Here is a 15,791-nt window from a genome sequence, read left to right as displayed (position 1 = left end):
TTTTCGTCTCCAGTAGTCGTAACCCCTAAACACCGGACGCCTTGCTGCACGCCCACGGCCTGCAAAGTTATATATAATGACCCTCTTCCGCCGGACGCGGATTAGTTATCTCCTCGGCGAGCCTTCACCCCAAGAGTGGCCCAGTCGCAAGTACGACACAAAAAATCTCTCACGCACTGCGTAATGAGACGCCCAGCGCAGTGGTATCTCGTTAGATGAGAGTCGGCAGCCGCCAAGGACGCGCAGATCGCTACGGTGTATACTTCATTTTAGCGGAGCCAATGACAACTTGCGTAAGCTGTTTATACAGTTCTCGCACTAAAGAAAAGTGACAATCCGTGCTAGAGGGTCAGTGCAGAAAGGGAAGTGTTGTCAAGGCGAGCACTGAGGCGGCAGCAAAGGAACGGCGTTGCAAGCGGTAAGTGTTTGCACTGACACGCCGGCAATCATATCGCTTGCTCTGCCGAGCTACTACCGTCAGCCGAGAAGTGCCGCGCGGGCAAGCGCCTCGAAACTCCATACCCGCGCCGATTTTCTTATCTCCTCCGGCAGCAAAACGCGTATACAATAACAAGCACGATTTCGCCCAGCAGCAGCAGTAGCAGCACCGCGAGGTCAGAGAAGCGTTCGCCAGCGTAAAAGACACCTGCCTGCGTGTGCTCCGTGCTGACCCGTAAGGAACGACTGAAAACAGAAAGAAAAAGACAAACAAAAAAGTAGCAAGGGTGGTCATCGAACCACGCGCTCGTTCGACGCGTGCGGTTATCGCAACAGTCACAGCTGGTGGGAAACTTCTTACGACGGGCTCGAGTGACAGAAGGCAAGCTAACGAGACCGGACGTCCTGGCCTTCTATCAGAGCACAGACAAGAAACGGGAAGGTCGAGCCTCCACGTACGACGTCGTCTACCAGAAGTGCGCGCGTTTCCGGACCATGGCGCTGCGTTCCGCATCAACGTACCGCGCGATGTTCTTCGCCCTTGTGGCCACGGCTCTGGCGGGCCAGTGCGAGGCCGCATGGAAATCCTGCTCGGCAAACAACGGGCAAGTGCTAGACCTGACGGTGAACACACCCTGCAACAAGGACCGTTACGTCCTCCAGAAGGGCACCAACGTCACGCTCAACGTCCAGTTCTGGTCCTCCGTGGACAGCGACCACGTGACTGTGCGCGCGCACGGCTTCGTGATGGGAGTGCCGATCCCGCTCAAGATGCCCAACGAAGACGGCTGCAAGAACAGCGGCATCGAGTGCCCCGTGAAGAATGGCGAAAAGTACGCGTACGTGCAGCAGTTCGAGGTGAAGCCTTCCTACCCCAAGATGAGCGCTAACCTGAGGTGGGCGCTCGGCGATTCGAACGGTGGCACTGTGGCCTGCGTGATCTTGCCCGTGGACATCGTCGAGTGATATTGCCGGACGGTGACGTGACGAGGACACGATGGATGCGCATACGCCGAAGCAGGATCGCGTCGTGTGACGGGTCATTGCCCTTCGTATTCGGCCCCCATTTGTTTTACGTAGCAAGCCAGAGCGCATTAAAGAGGCAGGACATGCGGCATGTCGATACATCCAGCTTCTCTGTTAAAGCCAGCTTACAGCTTAGAGTGCGAGTACCAAACATCGCTGTGAGCGTTCCATAATTGAACATTGTTATGCATGGCAACAGCAAGCTGCCATAACTATTTTAAATGTGCCAGAACCCATGCTAGGCATGGCTAACAGGTGATGCGGGGTGAAATGCAAAAAAGAAAAAAAATACGTTCGTGTACCATGGCTTGGATGCACGTCAAAGAACTCCAGGTGGTCAAAATTAATCCGGAGTCCCTAAATACGGCGTGCCTCATTATTAAAACGTGGTTTTGGAACGTAAAACCCTGCCTGATTTCTTTTTTTATTTCTGTGGGCAAATGACCCTGGGTGACTTTCACCTTTCAGTTATTCTCGCATCAATGCTCGCTTCTTGTGGCCTTCAACCGTCTTATCAGTACATATTCAAGTCTGTAGTTGGCGGCCATCTTCCGTTTATGGTTAACAGTAAAGAGGGAGTGGAGCAAGGGGTGCGTGCGTGTCGGTTTTCGTGCGTACAAGCGAACTGCATGGCAGTGGCCGGTATACACAGCCACCGCCGGCGAGAAACAGATGGTCACGCACTATATTTTGTGAATGATCTAGCTGTATGACACACTTGCTGGTAGTTGCGAGTTAAGACCTGCACAATGTCAGTCATAAACAGTACATGCACGATGCTTCACCGTAATTAATGTATATCTTAGATTTGGTTATTGCAGGAAGGGCGCAGTCGCTCTGAGCGGTACGCGACACATCGTTAATTTATAGGTCTGAAACTTGTACAAAACGCATCTGTACGCGCGGCAACAAATGTGTGATCGCAGATTTAGCTTCATATAGGAAACCGATGCGAGTTAATCGCCAATGACTCTGAAACAAACCGCAAAATATAGCTATCGGCGCTAGTTCAACTGGTCTTTTCCCATTCTCCTCTCTCTCTCTCTCTCTCTCTCTCTCTCTATATATATATATATATATATATATATATATATATATATATATATATAGAGAGAGAGAGAGAGAGAGAGAGAGAGAGAGAGAGAGCTCTTCACATACGCAGGATGGCTCGCAACGGTTTTTTATTTTTCTTTATTATTACTATTATCTTTTTGTTGACAAAGTTGTGGCTGCAGATTATTTCGTTGTCACTAAGCTGTCATGACGCTCCGCTCCGTTTGTTACGCGGGCGGCCATCGCAGAGTACTCGTAGTTTCACTTTCCGTATCCCGCGTTTTCGCATCTGCTTTGTACGAACGAGACGGAAAGGCTCAAAACTGAACCTTGTGATATATATAGTAGCGTCGCAGGCCCACGGCGTGGCAGTGCTCCTTCTGCCTGGCTCTGGCGAACGAGGCGATCAACTATTCTAACATGGTTTTGTAGCATCCCTCCTCCTCTGACCGAAGAAGGCAAGTTGTTTCTTTAAGTACTTCAGACGCAAGAAAACAAACAATACGCGCCAGGAACACGCTTCGCATTCGATAGCTACGCAGCCAACCGAGACGGGTAGTCGGGACTCTGCAATACTCGCTTTCACGCCTCACGCCAGCAGGTGGCGCGCCACGCTTCTTTCAAAACTCCAGCGCAGGAGGCCTATTGGCGGTGAATTTCTCGCTACAGTCTGCCGCCCACCAACACACTCGCAAAACGTATAGCATATAATATTTGATCGAATATTTGCATGAGCTTAACATGCGAGTATCAAATAATATTAAAGAAAACTGGTCGCAGTGTCCCTCTGCAAACATTTATTGTCCGAGCCTGCAAGTGGGAAGATTTCGAATTGTGTTCTGTTTACAGACTCAAACTTTATAAATGCCAATGCATAGGGCGCACCATAGAGCACTTCTACAGTGGACAAGTACTTTCAGCAAGATAGGTATGTTCTTTTGGGTGTAAGTTGACCTTATTTATTGTACAATGTTTGAAGACCCGGCTCAATGAATTGAGGCTTTCCGAATCGTAATTCGGGCTTTTTATAACTCAGTATATCAGGCAAAGCGCATGAGCTTGCGTCCTCATCACACAACTTTTGTTTCCACTCTTTATCGAGGCAGTGCAGCGATGCTAAACATGTACCGCAAAGCTCATGGTTAACAAAAGAAAGGTCTATTCCTCCTTGATCGCAACTTCATCTTCAAGAAGTCGGTAGTGAGGAATGAAAAGAAACCTCAACTACCTCCTTCCCAGACTATTTGCACAATCAAGGCTGTTTCCAGCTTAAACATATTTTGAAAGAGCCGCATGCTTGTAATTCTGTGAATTATGTGTGTATGTGTTCAAAACAAATAATAATAATTTTGAGGTTTCACCATGTTATGCTTACAACACACAGAAAAAGCCTTCCTTAACGATGCTGGTTGCTACCCGCCGTGGTTGCTCAGTGGCTATGGTGTTGGGCTGCTGAGCACGAGGTCGCGGGATCGAATCCCGGCCACGGCGGCCGCATTTCGATGGGGGCGAAATGCGAAAACACCTGTGTGCTTAGATTTAGGTGCACGTTAAAGAACCCCAGGTGGTCAAAATTTCCGGAGTCCTCCACTACGGCGTGCCTCATAATCAGAAAGTGGTTTTGGCACGTAAAACCCCAAATATTATTATTAACGATGATGGTTGCTGCCGAAAAATTGTTGCATGTCCACTGTAAGAAGTCAAATGCCAAAGAAAGTGAATATGATTAGCACTGCAGTTGGCAACCTTTCATGCATGGCCTAAGTATGGCACACAATAGTGCAAGCGGCGTAGCGTGACTAAAGCAAGCCTGACTGGCCGCACGCGACGCGCGCCGTCGCTCGGTGCAGTAACAAGAGCTGCGCTCTAAAATGTACTCTCGAAACGGATCACAACCTGCTGCGACGTTGGTCTCCGTTGTACTTTTGTAGATGCACCAACTGCACGTTGCCGAGTTCCAGTATACGCATAGGTGGCGTCGAAACACGTATCCCGGCGATGCTTTGCTTTGAGCAATAGCCACGAATCTCAAAGGCTATGCTTTCTGGTACTGCGAGTGCTGAAAAACGTCATGGCCGCCGTGTTATCGACATTACCTGGTACCGCTTCTCGGCAGAACACCTCGTAGATAAAGAGCGTAGCCTCCAAATGGGACACGGGGACAAAAAAAAGAAAGTAAAAAAAATAATAGACGCAGTTTCGCCCGAAAGGCGAAGCATCGATTGCGAAAGCAAATTAGCAGAAACGTACGAAGTAAGGGTAGTACTTTTATCGACCGTATCAACTTGTAAAGATTCGCTTGCTCACTAAAATACCAAGCATGACGTCAGCACGCACAGCTAACATGAACACATTATCCCCGATGACTACGGACACTGGCTGTCAAAACGCTGGCGCGAGGAAACGTGGCAGCAGCTGCGAGCGAAGTGACATTCGTGCCGTCTATCGCTTCGACGCAAAGTGAGCGCCGACAATCAAAGCCTCGGGCTCAACACATGTAGAAGAAGTAGCCACTGCCATAGCTGCCTCTGACCCCCGGTCTCAACATATCACAACCGACTCGCGCGGGGCTTGGTTATGAAGCTGGTTGAGTCACCCCGCAAGCGGAACGAATATTGGAGAACTGTAACAACGGGGAAATTGATCCTAACACCCCCCCCCCCCCCCCCCCCCCCATTGCCTGGTCTGGACTCCCGAGCCACCAGGGCCTAGCAGGGAATGAAGCCGCGAACACGGCGGCCCGAGCACTCATCTACAGGGCGTCCCAGTTATACCATGGGTACCTGGAATAGGAAGGCAGCTATCTTGTTACATTCAAAGATATCACGACCTTTTACTAAGATATGCATCGCCAATACCCAACTCCTGCAAAAGGGCTTGGCAAGGCTAATTAACGCATCTTGATCCGACTTTTCACTAACACTTTATTGTGCCCGATAATCTTGAAACATTTCAATTGTTCCTTCACTGGCAAGTGCCAATACTGTGGGGAGGTGGCTGATATCTACCACATGGTTTGTCAGCTCAATTCAGCTCTTTCCCTCAACCCTAACCCAACCCGAGAGGAGTGGGAGGCGATGCTGCTTGGTAGCTCGGACCTTTAGGCCCAAAAGGCCTTGGTCCGGAGGGCTAAGCTGGCAGCTCGTACCAATGGGGTCCCCAAATAGGGACTCCACCCATTGCGGAGCCCCTTAAGGGCTCTACCACTCTTTTTGTTTTCAATAAAGGCTTTCAAGCAAGCAAACAACACTCAGAACGCACAAAGCTACGAGCCACCGACGCGACTAGACTCTGCCTCCAACGCAGATCGCTCACAAAATACGGCCGCACGACCGCGCGCAGCCGCCACATGTTCAGTTTCAGTCGGAGAGAACGCCGAATTCCCCTCCCCCCCCCCCCCCGGCACTTCGCAACGTTGTGGAGAGCTTCCTATTCGCATTCGTCCATTTCGCGCGGGCGAGACTGAGCCGCGATCGTCGTCTCCCCTCGCATGCTTTCACTCGCACATACAGCGTAGGGCGCGCGGCGACGTTGTTGTCGCCCCTGACTTTATGCGGAACCTCACGGTGACGCCCACGCCGACGGCATAAATGTGCTTGGAGTGTACATATGATTGCTATCGCAATAAATAACCAAAGAAAAAAAAACACGTAGCGCCGCGTCCATATCTTGAACGTCTTGAGGGACGGAGAAAACCGACCAGCAACAGACGGCCGAAAAGGGAAAGAGCAAAGCTGCGCGGCTACGACCGTCGCCAACGTGCTCCCGCGCACCAGCACTTTCCCCATCCACGATGGCGCGGAGTCCGCGTTATCGGTGGCAGTGCAGATTTTAGTGTGAATTAGCGGGATGCGTTACGTATTGCTTTCAATGCATTGTCGGACGGACCGCGGCGGCTATTTCGAATTATCCGAAATTTCGAATTAACGAGTTTTTACTGTGCACAAGGTTCACCATTTTCAACAGTGCAGAAGAACGCAAAGCAGCATAAGAAGTTTCTAAAAGTTGAGCACATCACTGACACTCGCAACACACAGAAGATGCATTTATTTATGTAATCTTTGAAACAGAAGCATCCACACAATTTACAACACGTAAACAAAACTAACAAGCATTGTGAAGCGATTGAAGCAGCTAGTGGTGCTAGTATTTAGTCATTACTCGTCTTCGCATAAAATCTAGTGCTTAAGAGGAGCACCAACTTGCCATTTATAGCTTATCATGATAGCATAGCATTGATGTCCTTGGCATCTTGCATGCTCAAAAAAAAGAAAGAAAGAAAGGAAGAAAGATTCAGTTCCAATGTATGTACATTCTTTTTTACATTTTTACATGTATAAGTATACGCTTTCTAGCATACTCATGCCTTATACAGGGTGCTTCAGAGAACACTTTCAAAAATCTTTAAAAGTTGCCTGTGGCCGATATCACATTTCTATTTCATGAGCTGGTTTACTCGAAGCGGAGGACGATACTTGCACAATAAATTCAGATGCAAAATCGACTAATTAATAAAATTCACTAATTAAGTTTTAACTAATCACATTATGGCCCATATTGCAATTTACAAATTATAGCCGTGGAGTTCGCAAGGCGGATCCACTTGGAACAAATTTTCAAGATGACACCAGTTTCGAGATAAAAATTCCCGAACTTAGCGGAGAAATGCACTGGCATTCCAGTGAACTTGTTAACAAAATGTCATTTCATGCACTGAAGCACACAAGTAACTGCAACGCCAATGCATTTCTCCGCAAAGTTCGGGAATTTATATCTCAAAACTGGTGTCGTCCTGAGAACACGTTCCAAGTGGACCCGCCTTGCGAAGTCCACTGCTAGAATTTGTAAATTGCAATATGGGTCATAAGATAATTGACTAAACATTTAATTAGTGAGTTCTTGTTAATTAGTCTATGTTGTATTTCATTTTTTTGCGCAAGTAGTGTCTGCCGCTTCAAGTAGACCGGCTCATAAACTAGAATTGAGCTATCTGCCACAGGTAACCTTTTAACAAATTTTGAATATGTTTGCAGAAACACCTTGTATATGAAAAGCATATTCCATTTACAATACCATAACAAGAAATGAACAAGGATGGCCAGAAACTGTCACTCACAGTGAGAGATATCGTACCAAATGTGCGATGGGGTTGCAACAATATAGTCTTTCCACTCATTCAATTTAAAACTCTCAATAAAAATTTGTGCCAAGGGCTCATTGACTGCATAATGATAAAAAAGAGAGAGAGAAAGAGATTTCTCTTCAGGGCGGATGGGAGCAGTGCCACGGTAAACAGATTATTGCAGCAGCAAAACCAGCACACCAAATAAAATGTAAATGGATGTTTTTCTTGAATGCAGCTTTCTGTTTCCCAAAGTGAAAAAATGCCACCTTTTCCAAAATAGCTGTGCATGCTGCAGTTAAAACGGTGCAAGTTATTACAGTCACATGAATACTGATGGTTCTTATCAACAACGTGCTGCCTCAGTAAATAACAAGGTAAATCATTGCTGCAGCCAAAACCTTTGTGCCTTTTCAAATTTACACACAAATAAAGCAGAAAAAACACATACTTTGCTCGCTATCCACGAAACATAGATTATGGCAGTTTACTGCTCATACACCTACATGTCCAGATTTTAATGTCAAGAGGTGGAAACATTACTTCTTTAATGACATGAATGACATATTATTTTCACGTACATAGTGCAATGAAATTCCATGCCTTGCACCTTACAGCATACAACTTTGCTATAACCCAGTTATAAAACTATGATTAGCCAAACGAATGTGTCAGTAAGCATTTTACAAGCAGCATACATACACATGCAGAGACTTGTGTGCAGATTTATGTAGCTTTGGCATAATATATATGGAACGCCTGCATGTCTATTAAAAGAAAGGAGACAATTACTTAGTACTTCTATGTCGGTTATGAAAGGAAAGCTTCCCTACTTGTCTCTCTAAGCTACGTATTCTACAGAAGGCACAACAGACAAGCAGTCTATTCGAAATGGCCATAATTATGAATATACATATGTATGCTTCTTCAAGAAAGCCCTACGGTATCCATCGTTAGCGCGATATGATCAGAATTGATATATCTTTAGACCAATTTTGGCTGTTGCCTCCAGATTCCATAAGATCAGAAAAAAAATATTTGCAAAAGGAACTCTAGAAGGTCCGAAAAGAGCCCATTTGGTGCAATTCCTCTCGGGACACACTCTTTACCAGAGCCAATGGAAGAAGCCCTCTTGCTTTCAAACAAGCCTGCAATTAGGTAAGTAATACTCGTACTGCACCCAAGTACCTTAGTCTGATGATGCAGAAATTCCACTTGGATACAACAACCATGCATGCTCTTTCTTCCGTTACCAGCAGCGGCACTACATCACGAAACCTGGAGTTGGTGTCATGTGCTTCTTACAAAAGCACAAAAGCAAACAAAACCTTGGAGTACCGAGACCAGTTCATTTGCAGGCCTCGCCCAGTGGCTAGCTAACGCGATCCAAAACAGACAGAAATGAGTCTGTTAGTTTAGTGCGCATACAGCTTCAAAGAGCTCTTAGCTCAATTTCTTACCTGTTGCAGTAATTTTATCACTGTCACATTCTACATTTAATTGCCCAATAGTGCATTTTCAACACTCGTGCCTTCTCACAACATGTAGAATTTGGAGCAGTTTTGTTCTTCTAGTGACAGATGGTGTCGATCTGATTTTTCTGAAAAAATCTATCTGTTCAGTGAAGCTGTTAAGGGGAGTTTCACGTTTTCAGCTGGATGTTGGTGGCTGGCAGCGTGGCTGGTATTGGATGATCATCAGAGAAAAGCCTATGTCAGACTCCTGAAGTGACTATATTACCCAGCATAGGGTGAAAATGTGCAGAATACAAGAACAAGTGTCTGCTATAGCAGAGACAAGAGTAGTACTAAGCTCGGGTATAGTGATGAAACTACACCAGACATAGCGAAGTGTTTGCATAGTTTTGGGTAGATTGTGGGCAGTGGCAAAACAGACCCCTAGGACTTCCGAATCATTTGAGAACTCCCTTACACAGCTTCACTGCCATTGATACATGAGTTGCTTGGATTTGCATACACTTGCATAGATGTTTTTTTTTTCCATTTGGCATAATAATGCAAATGAGCAAGTGGTTTGGGTGCAAGGGCAATTTATACAGGGTTGTATTACTCGTGCAAGATTTGGAAATGAGCAACACCAACATTAGAATTCAGCGTCAGCAGCATTTAACACATTGGCTAAACTAACAAGCTCAACATATGGTACCATGATGTTAAAGATCTTCAGAAACTTGCTCTGAATGCCTTTTGTTCATGATCTTATATAGTTCACATCAACCAGACATCATCTGGCAATGGCCTACTATTCAATCCCTTTTGCAACAGTTTCTTTTTTTTTGTTGGCCACATTGAGGAACGGTTCTGTTAGCATTAATTTGCTAACACCACAAGTCTGATGCCCCACCATATGTTTTTGCAACTAACTTTGCAATTGTTCCATCACACTTTCTCCCGGTGGGGCTGATGCTGCTGATTCCAGAGCATGGCGTAGAAACTGGATGGGTTGGCCAGAAGGCTGCGGTGGTTTCCTCGCTCGCACACTTTACCGTCGCTCAGCACGAATATCTCGTCCGCATCCACCACGGTGGAAAGCCGGTGGGCGATGCAGATGGATGTGCGGCCTTGTGATGCCCGCTGGAGTGCCATCATGATTTTCTGTTTTGGCAGGTTTTAACAAAAAGGAAAAGATAATGTCATTATTATGTTACATTCGTCAGGTAGAATTAACCTTGCCTGTAATGCGCAACAGGGTAACTTGTCTGCACTTTCATTAAATAAGGTCTCGTGTAATATTTACAGAGTCATTTGACTGAATGCATGCTTGCAAGGCTTTTGGCCTACTTTCATTGTGATCACAAAGCCATAAGTGCCACAACACATTGTATCCTCCCTAAGTTCAGACATGCCCATTGAAACCATATCATTGTGTGGTCTGAGCCTGTATCTTGGATGCAGGGGGTAGATTACCTGGTGGCGCACAAAATGCTTGAGACTGGTTTGCTGCTCTTAGTGCATATTCTGTACTTAAATGAGTGATAGCAAAACAACTTTAACTATCTGAGGATTATAATGATTGTGTGTCATGCCCACAGCCTCATGAACAGATGTGGTGCTTGTGACCTGGTGCAGCAGTCTGATGAAAAATGTGCGAAAACAGTGGTGACTGTTGATGCAAGCAGCTTGTCAGGGAAGAACTGCTGGCCAATCAATGTGGTCTGGCTAATCAAGGTGGCCATCAACTACATACGGCTATTTGTATCCTTAGGCTGGAGCAATATGTGTACGCTCACTGGAGTTGAAGGCTTGTACAAGGTAAATACACCTGGTAGCAAAGCTTCCATAGGAGCCCATACGTTCAAAACATGGCGGTTCATCAGCGGTTCATGGGGCTTAGCACCATCTGTATGTCGTGGGAACACTTCCGGCGATCCGTTCCGGCGGCCACATCCGTTAAAAGCTAAAGTGATGCCATTTTGTTTTGGAAGGGGCAAAATTTGTTTTGTTGGTCTGCCTTTGGAGTTACAAATTCAAATGCCCCGCCATTCGACTTGATGGGCGTTTCGAGCTTTCAGCTCGGAAAGCGATGCAGGAAAAGGCTAGCCTTACGGTTGTCGAAATCGCACCCCTGCAGAGAACATACTTTCTTTGGAGGCCGACGAAAGCTTTAGGTGTAGAGCACTGATCCTACCGTCGGCCAGCGCAGTCGCACGAAAACAACCACACAATTATCTGGCGGTCGTAACTCACTACTTTTGACTGAACAGGTTAAGAAGCGATGAAGGTACCCACATCACCAAATTCAGACAATCTTCGACAAGCAAAAAAGCACAACGTGTCAGGGGGGCGTATTTCAACAGGTGAACTTTACGAGCGCGCCTTTCTGCACATTTCAAGACATGCATTGCACTGCAAGTGATAGCGGCGTCAATGCCCCCTGTGACGATGGGCGCTGAAAAGAAGTGTACTTATTAATAGTAATAAATTAAATAAACTCGTATTTTCATAACTTGTCACAAATATATAAACCTGACCAGGAATATTATTTTCATCGAATGAGTCTAACTGTGTCTCACTTGAATTAAAATATGCTTTTTTCTTTCCCAATGTTTGTTCCCTCCAAACATAGTCACACTTCAATCTCTGCCCCCATAACCCCCCTTGCTGATGTCAGTAACAATTTGTACTGAACCGCTTTTCGCCCGAAGCTTCGCGACCTATGTGGATCGACCTTGGCTTGTACTCCAGCCTTGGTAAAGCTGTCCATCTGCTGTACCCATTATTACATCCACCAACGCATTGCCATTTCATCACCGACATGATCATGAGGGAAAGTGAACTTGCATACAATTAAGACTTTCTTGTCGAATGTTGAACTGCACGTTTTTAAAATCTTTCTCATTGTTTTAAATGTTGCTTGTTGCATTCTTTGACATATTTATTAACCCTTTCACTGCTGTTTTTCTTTCCTACTGCTCCTCAGTCCCTGCCATTTCATTTGCTTTCTTTTGCACGTTGGTTCAGTGGACATTTCAAGCTACATAGAACCTGGCTTTTCCTTGTTGCTTTCTCTCATTTGAAGAATTCCTTCGTCTGTCATAGTCTGGACAGATGGACCTGCCACCATGGTTGCCTTCCTAATAATTGGCCCCAGCCATTCCTTTCTTTTTTATTTTGTTTCTTACTACATATTTACTGGCTCTCCGTCATCACTTTCTTCCAATTCAGAGTTCAACAGTTCATAAATTTCTTCGTCTGTCAAAGTGTGGATGGACGGATCACACTGGTTTGCCATGGCCGCCAGGCAAAGGCATAAGATTTGGTACTGAGACATTTGCTATATCTGCCTTTGGAAATTTAACTTACAAGCTTTCGTGTCTTAAGTGAGCTCTCCATAATGGGCATGACGTGTACGCAATTTCCTTTTTCGCATGGGCTGCTTCTGGATGAGCCGAGTGCACCGAAAGCACAAAACGAGTAGGTGTACTACTCAGGAGCGGTAGGGGTTGTGCGAGGATGGCTGCCCAAGTTATCTCAGGAGTGGCAGTGAAAGGGTTAACATTATTGTCTTTTATAACAAGAGCCTGTTGATGCTAACTACTTTTTTATTATAGGCACTGATGTTCCAACCCAGTGGCCCAACCCAATTACCCATGAATCTGATAGAACAGGGATGCATGTATCAATGCACATTTGACTGCCCTGTCTAAAACTGAGATTTTATTTCTAGGACAGACCTTTAGAACTGTTGTAACTGTAATAAATCTTGTAACTGACCATAATAATGAAAAAAAAATTGAAATCTTGCTGTCTCTATGCGCACCTTGTTCATAAGTGTGGGGCAGTAACCACTGAAGCAGCTAGCACTGCTACAGTGGCGATTTCCTGGTACTTCAAACAAGAGAGGACACATGAAATTTTGATTTTTTCCATTCTTACGGTCAGTGAGAAGAATCAGCTGTGTGGAGACATTGAGTGAACACTATGACAGGGTGAGGATGCAGACTGCGTGCAATCTACAGAAAGACAGAGCAGCTTAACAGGTCTCACACGGTGGACATGCTATTAATGCATTCCTGAATCACAGCTAGGCAGCCACAGTATACAGAATCATAAGTATAGACAAGGGATGCTACCAGTCACAATGAGCAAACTAAAGGAGAAAGTGTTCGATCACAACAGCTGTGACGGCATATATGATGTTGGAAACCTGCCACTAACCACAGCTGTGACAGCTGAAGTGGCTGGTCCATCCACTGTGTCAAAAAATTTCAGTTCAAAGCTTACAAAAACAATGATGATCAGATTTTCCAGCACAACAATGGTCCTGCAATTTTTTTTTTAGCACACAGTTCCATGCTCAAGTGTAAGAGGAAATAAAGACATTTATGCAATGCAGCCGATCACTGATACATCGAACTTGAAGGGATTGCAATGTAATTTGATATATCAATAATTCAAAATATAAAATCCGTCTATCTACCTGAGGCTTATTTGAAAACTCCACATGTTTCGAACTTGAGACTGGGAAAAGAGGAAATTTATCTATTTCTCCAACGCTGTGCTGAAAGCATAAAAGTTTACTTATTTCTTGCACATGAATATGTCCAACCACGTGTCCATTAAAATACACAATTTCAATGGCCAAGTATTATGTGCTAGCAACAAGTCAACCAGGCAGCCACTGTTACACCCGAAAGTGGATTTCAGCTTGCAGAAAATTGAAAATCGTTCCCACTCATGTGTGACCCTGTGAGCATGAACAATGTGTTCAGCGCACACTATGGGCCATCAAATCACATAAGCCATAAGTCTTGTGCGCCACTGCCATGTTTTTTTCACAATGTGCAAATGTGGCATGTGATGATTTCAGTAAACACAAACTGTAATGCGTAAGTCTGGCTAAGCGGGGGTTAGGATTGGATTTGTTTTGGCTGTTTGCAGGAAGCCTGAAGTGTGTTTGTGGAATCCACTAGTATAAAAGATAAAACCCGGCAGCGCAGACAACTCCAGTTTGGCATCACATGCTCAGAGCCACTCGGCAGACATACCAAGCGCCATCTACACTTTCCTGTAGAATGTTATTGGACCAGGACCCCTTTTGTGTTCTTCAAGCAGCGTCGTGATAAAGAACTGCTGCAATTTGCACGAGCCATCCATGCTTGCAACGAGTAAGACAGGGACATACAAGTTGCTCATCTTTCCTTTATGGCATGTACTGGCCTTCATATTCAATCTCTTGTTTGACAGCATCTGCCATAACAGTGCCATTACTTTGGCATGGAATATTTTTAACAGTGTGAGGAGTGATTGCAACCCTGTTAGGAGAAGTGCACTAGCAGGGCGTGCGGTGCAACTTTCAGCATAATGAATGTGTGAATGGGAGTTTGGTATATGCATAGTACAGATGCTATACTTTTACATGAGATTCATAAGGGTTGTTATGAATGTTGCATATGTACAACTCATTATGTCCAGGTTTGATATATCAGGGATTGACTGTATAATTAAAGATGAACCATCAATGACTAGGAAAATTAATCTGTCGCATATTAGAAGAACTATATGAACATGGGCAGTCAACAACAGATATTTAGGACACCCGATTTTTCAGACATGGCCTATAATTCGGATGCCTTCGTGCTACTGCCACATACCCCATAGGGCCAATGTATAAGAATGTCTGAAATTTCAGATGCCGGAACTGTTAACCGTTCAATTTACTGGACTTTTTGCTGTGATCACAGGTCTGAAACAGCATTAATCAAAGCCACCATTCTGCTTATCTCGCAGCCTCGAACCAGCGCTCTTGCACACCAATCCACTAGCAGTCACAACCACCACCACGACAAAGCTAGCCCTAGTTTCTTTGACATTCGCTACCAAGCTTCCTGCTGTTTGGTGCTGTATCTTTTATAGAAGGAATTCACTGCTGTCAGCAATGCCAGCAATTTGGCCTTTGTTATCCTTGCCCATGGCTTCAAATCGAAGAAAGCACGGCAAGGGTGAAACATATCATAATGCGGGTTCCCTAAAGTCCGCTTCGCCGCAATACAGTGGTATTACGCGGTGAAGCATTCCAAAAATGCAAAGGGACCCACTATTACAGGGCACAGTATGTATTCCTTAATAAAGGCACATGCACACACCATCTCCTATCACAGTATGAGCACCGATAGGCCTAATAAGTATACTGGCAGGTATTCAGAGCAATTTCGGATGTGCCTGAGCCGGTTTGAGCCCTTGGGGGCAATAAAAGGCATGCATTTTTTTAATTGACTGATTTTTCTGACGTTTTCGTGGCTACCAGGGATTCCAAAGAATCGGGCACTGACTGTAGGGTGACTGTAGAATGTGTGAATATAACGTGGAGATGCATAGGGTGACCTAAATTGAGTGGTTAATACATAATGTATCAGTAGCAAGAAGTACAATGAGCTATGCCGCAGCAATGCGTCTCTTTGTGAAACCACATGTGCCTGGGCCAGGGCCCTTGCAGACGTGCACCATGATAATGAATCCATAAACAGAACCCTCATATGTTGCTCCAAGGGCCCATATGACAGCTCCGTTGACACAGATAAGACTTGAAGTTTGTCCATTGTGACAAAAGACTAGACCAGTGGACCACTTTGCCTCCATAGCCCCTTTCATTGCATTCTCCCTTCCTATGCAGACAGGCGCCCCCTTTTGCA

General features: G+C 45.4%; 2 protein-coding genes across 4 annotated transcripts in view; one reads left to right on the top strand and one right to left on the bottom strand.

Moving 5' to 3' along the window:
• Window positions 1-236: 236 nt before the first annotated feature.
• On the top strand, window positions 237-1,888 carry LOC142584408 (NPC intracellular cholesterol transporter 2-like). The gene has a single exon (XM_075694553.1). The coding sequence runs from the start codon at window positions 934-936 to the stop codon at window positions 1,402-1,404; it is 471 nt and encodes a 156-aa protein (XP_075550668.1). The 5' UTR covers window positions 237-933; the 3' UTR covers window positions 1,405-1,888.
• Window positions 1,889-6,549: 4,661 nt separating this feature from the next.
• Window positions 6,550-15,791, bottom strand: part of ABCB7 (ATP binding cassette subfamily B member 7) — a 34,722-nt gene continuing 25,480 nt past the window's right edge. For all 3 annotated transcript variants that reach the window (XM_075696332.1, XM_075696333.1, XM_075696334.1), the window contains one exon: window positions 6,550-10,254. In XM_075696332.1, the coding sequence (XP_075552447.1) occupies window positions 10,039-10,254 (216 nt within the window). In that variant the 3' untranslated portion in view covers window positions 6,550-10,038. The remainder of the gene's footprint in view (window positions 10,255-15,791) is intronic.

Source organism: Dermacentor variabilis, chromosome 6 (genome assembly GCF_050947875.1).
Source record: "Dermacentor variabilis isolate Ectoservices chromosome 6, ASM5094787v1, whole genome shotgun sequence".
Classification (NCBI taxonomy): Eukaryota; Metazoa; Arthropoda; class Arachnida; order Ixodida; family Ixodidae; genus Dermacentor; species Dermacentor variabilis.
Note: the sequence above shows the minus strand (reverse complement) of the source record. Positions and strands in the feature narration are given on the sequence as shown.

Excerpts from the sequence above, each read along its gene's own strand:
- LOC142584408 (XM_075694553.1), top strand. The coding sequence starts at position 934 with ATGGCGCTGCGTTCCGCATCAACGTACCGCGCGATGTTCTTCGCCCTT.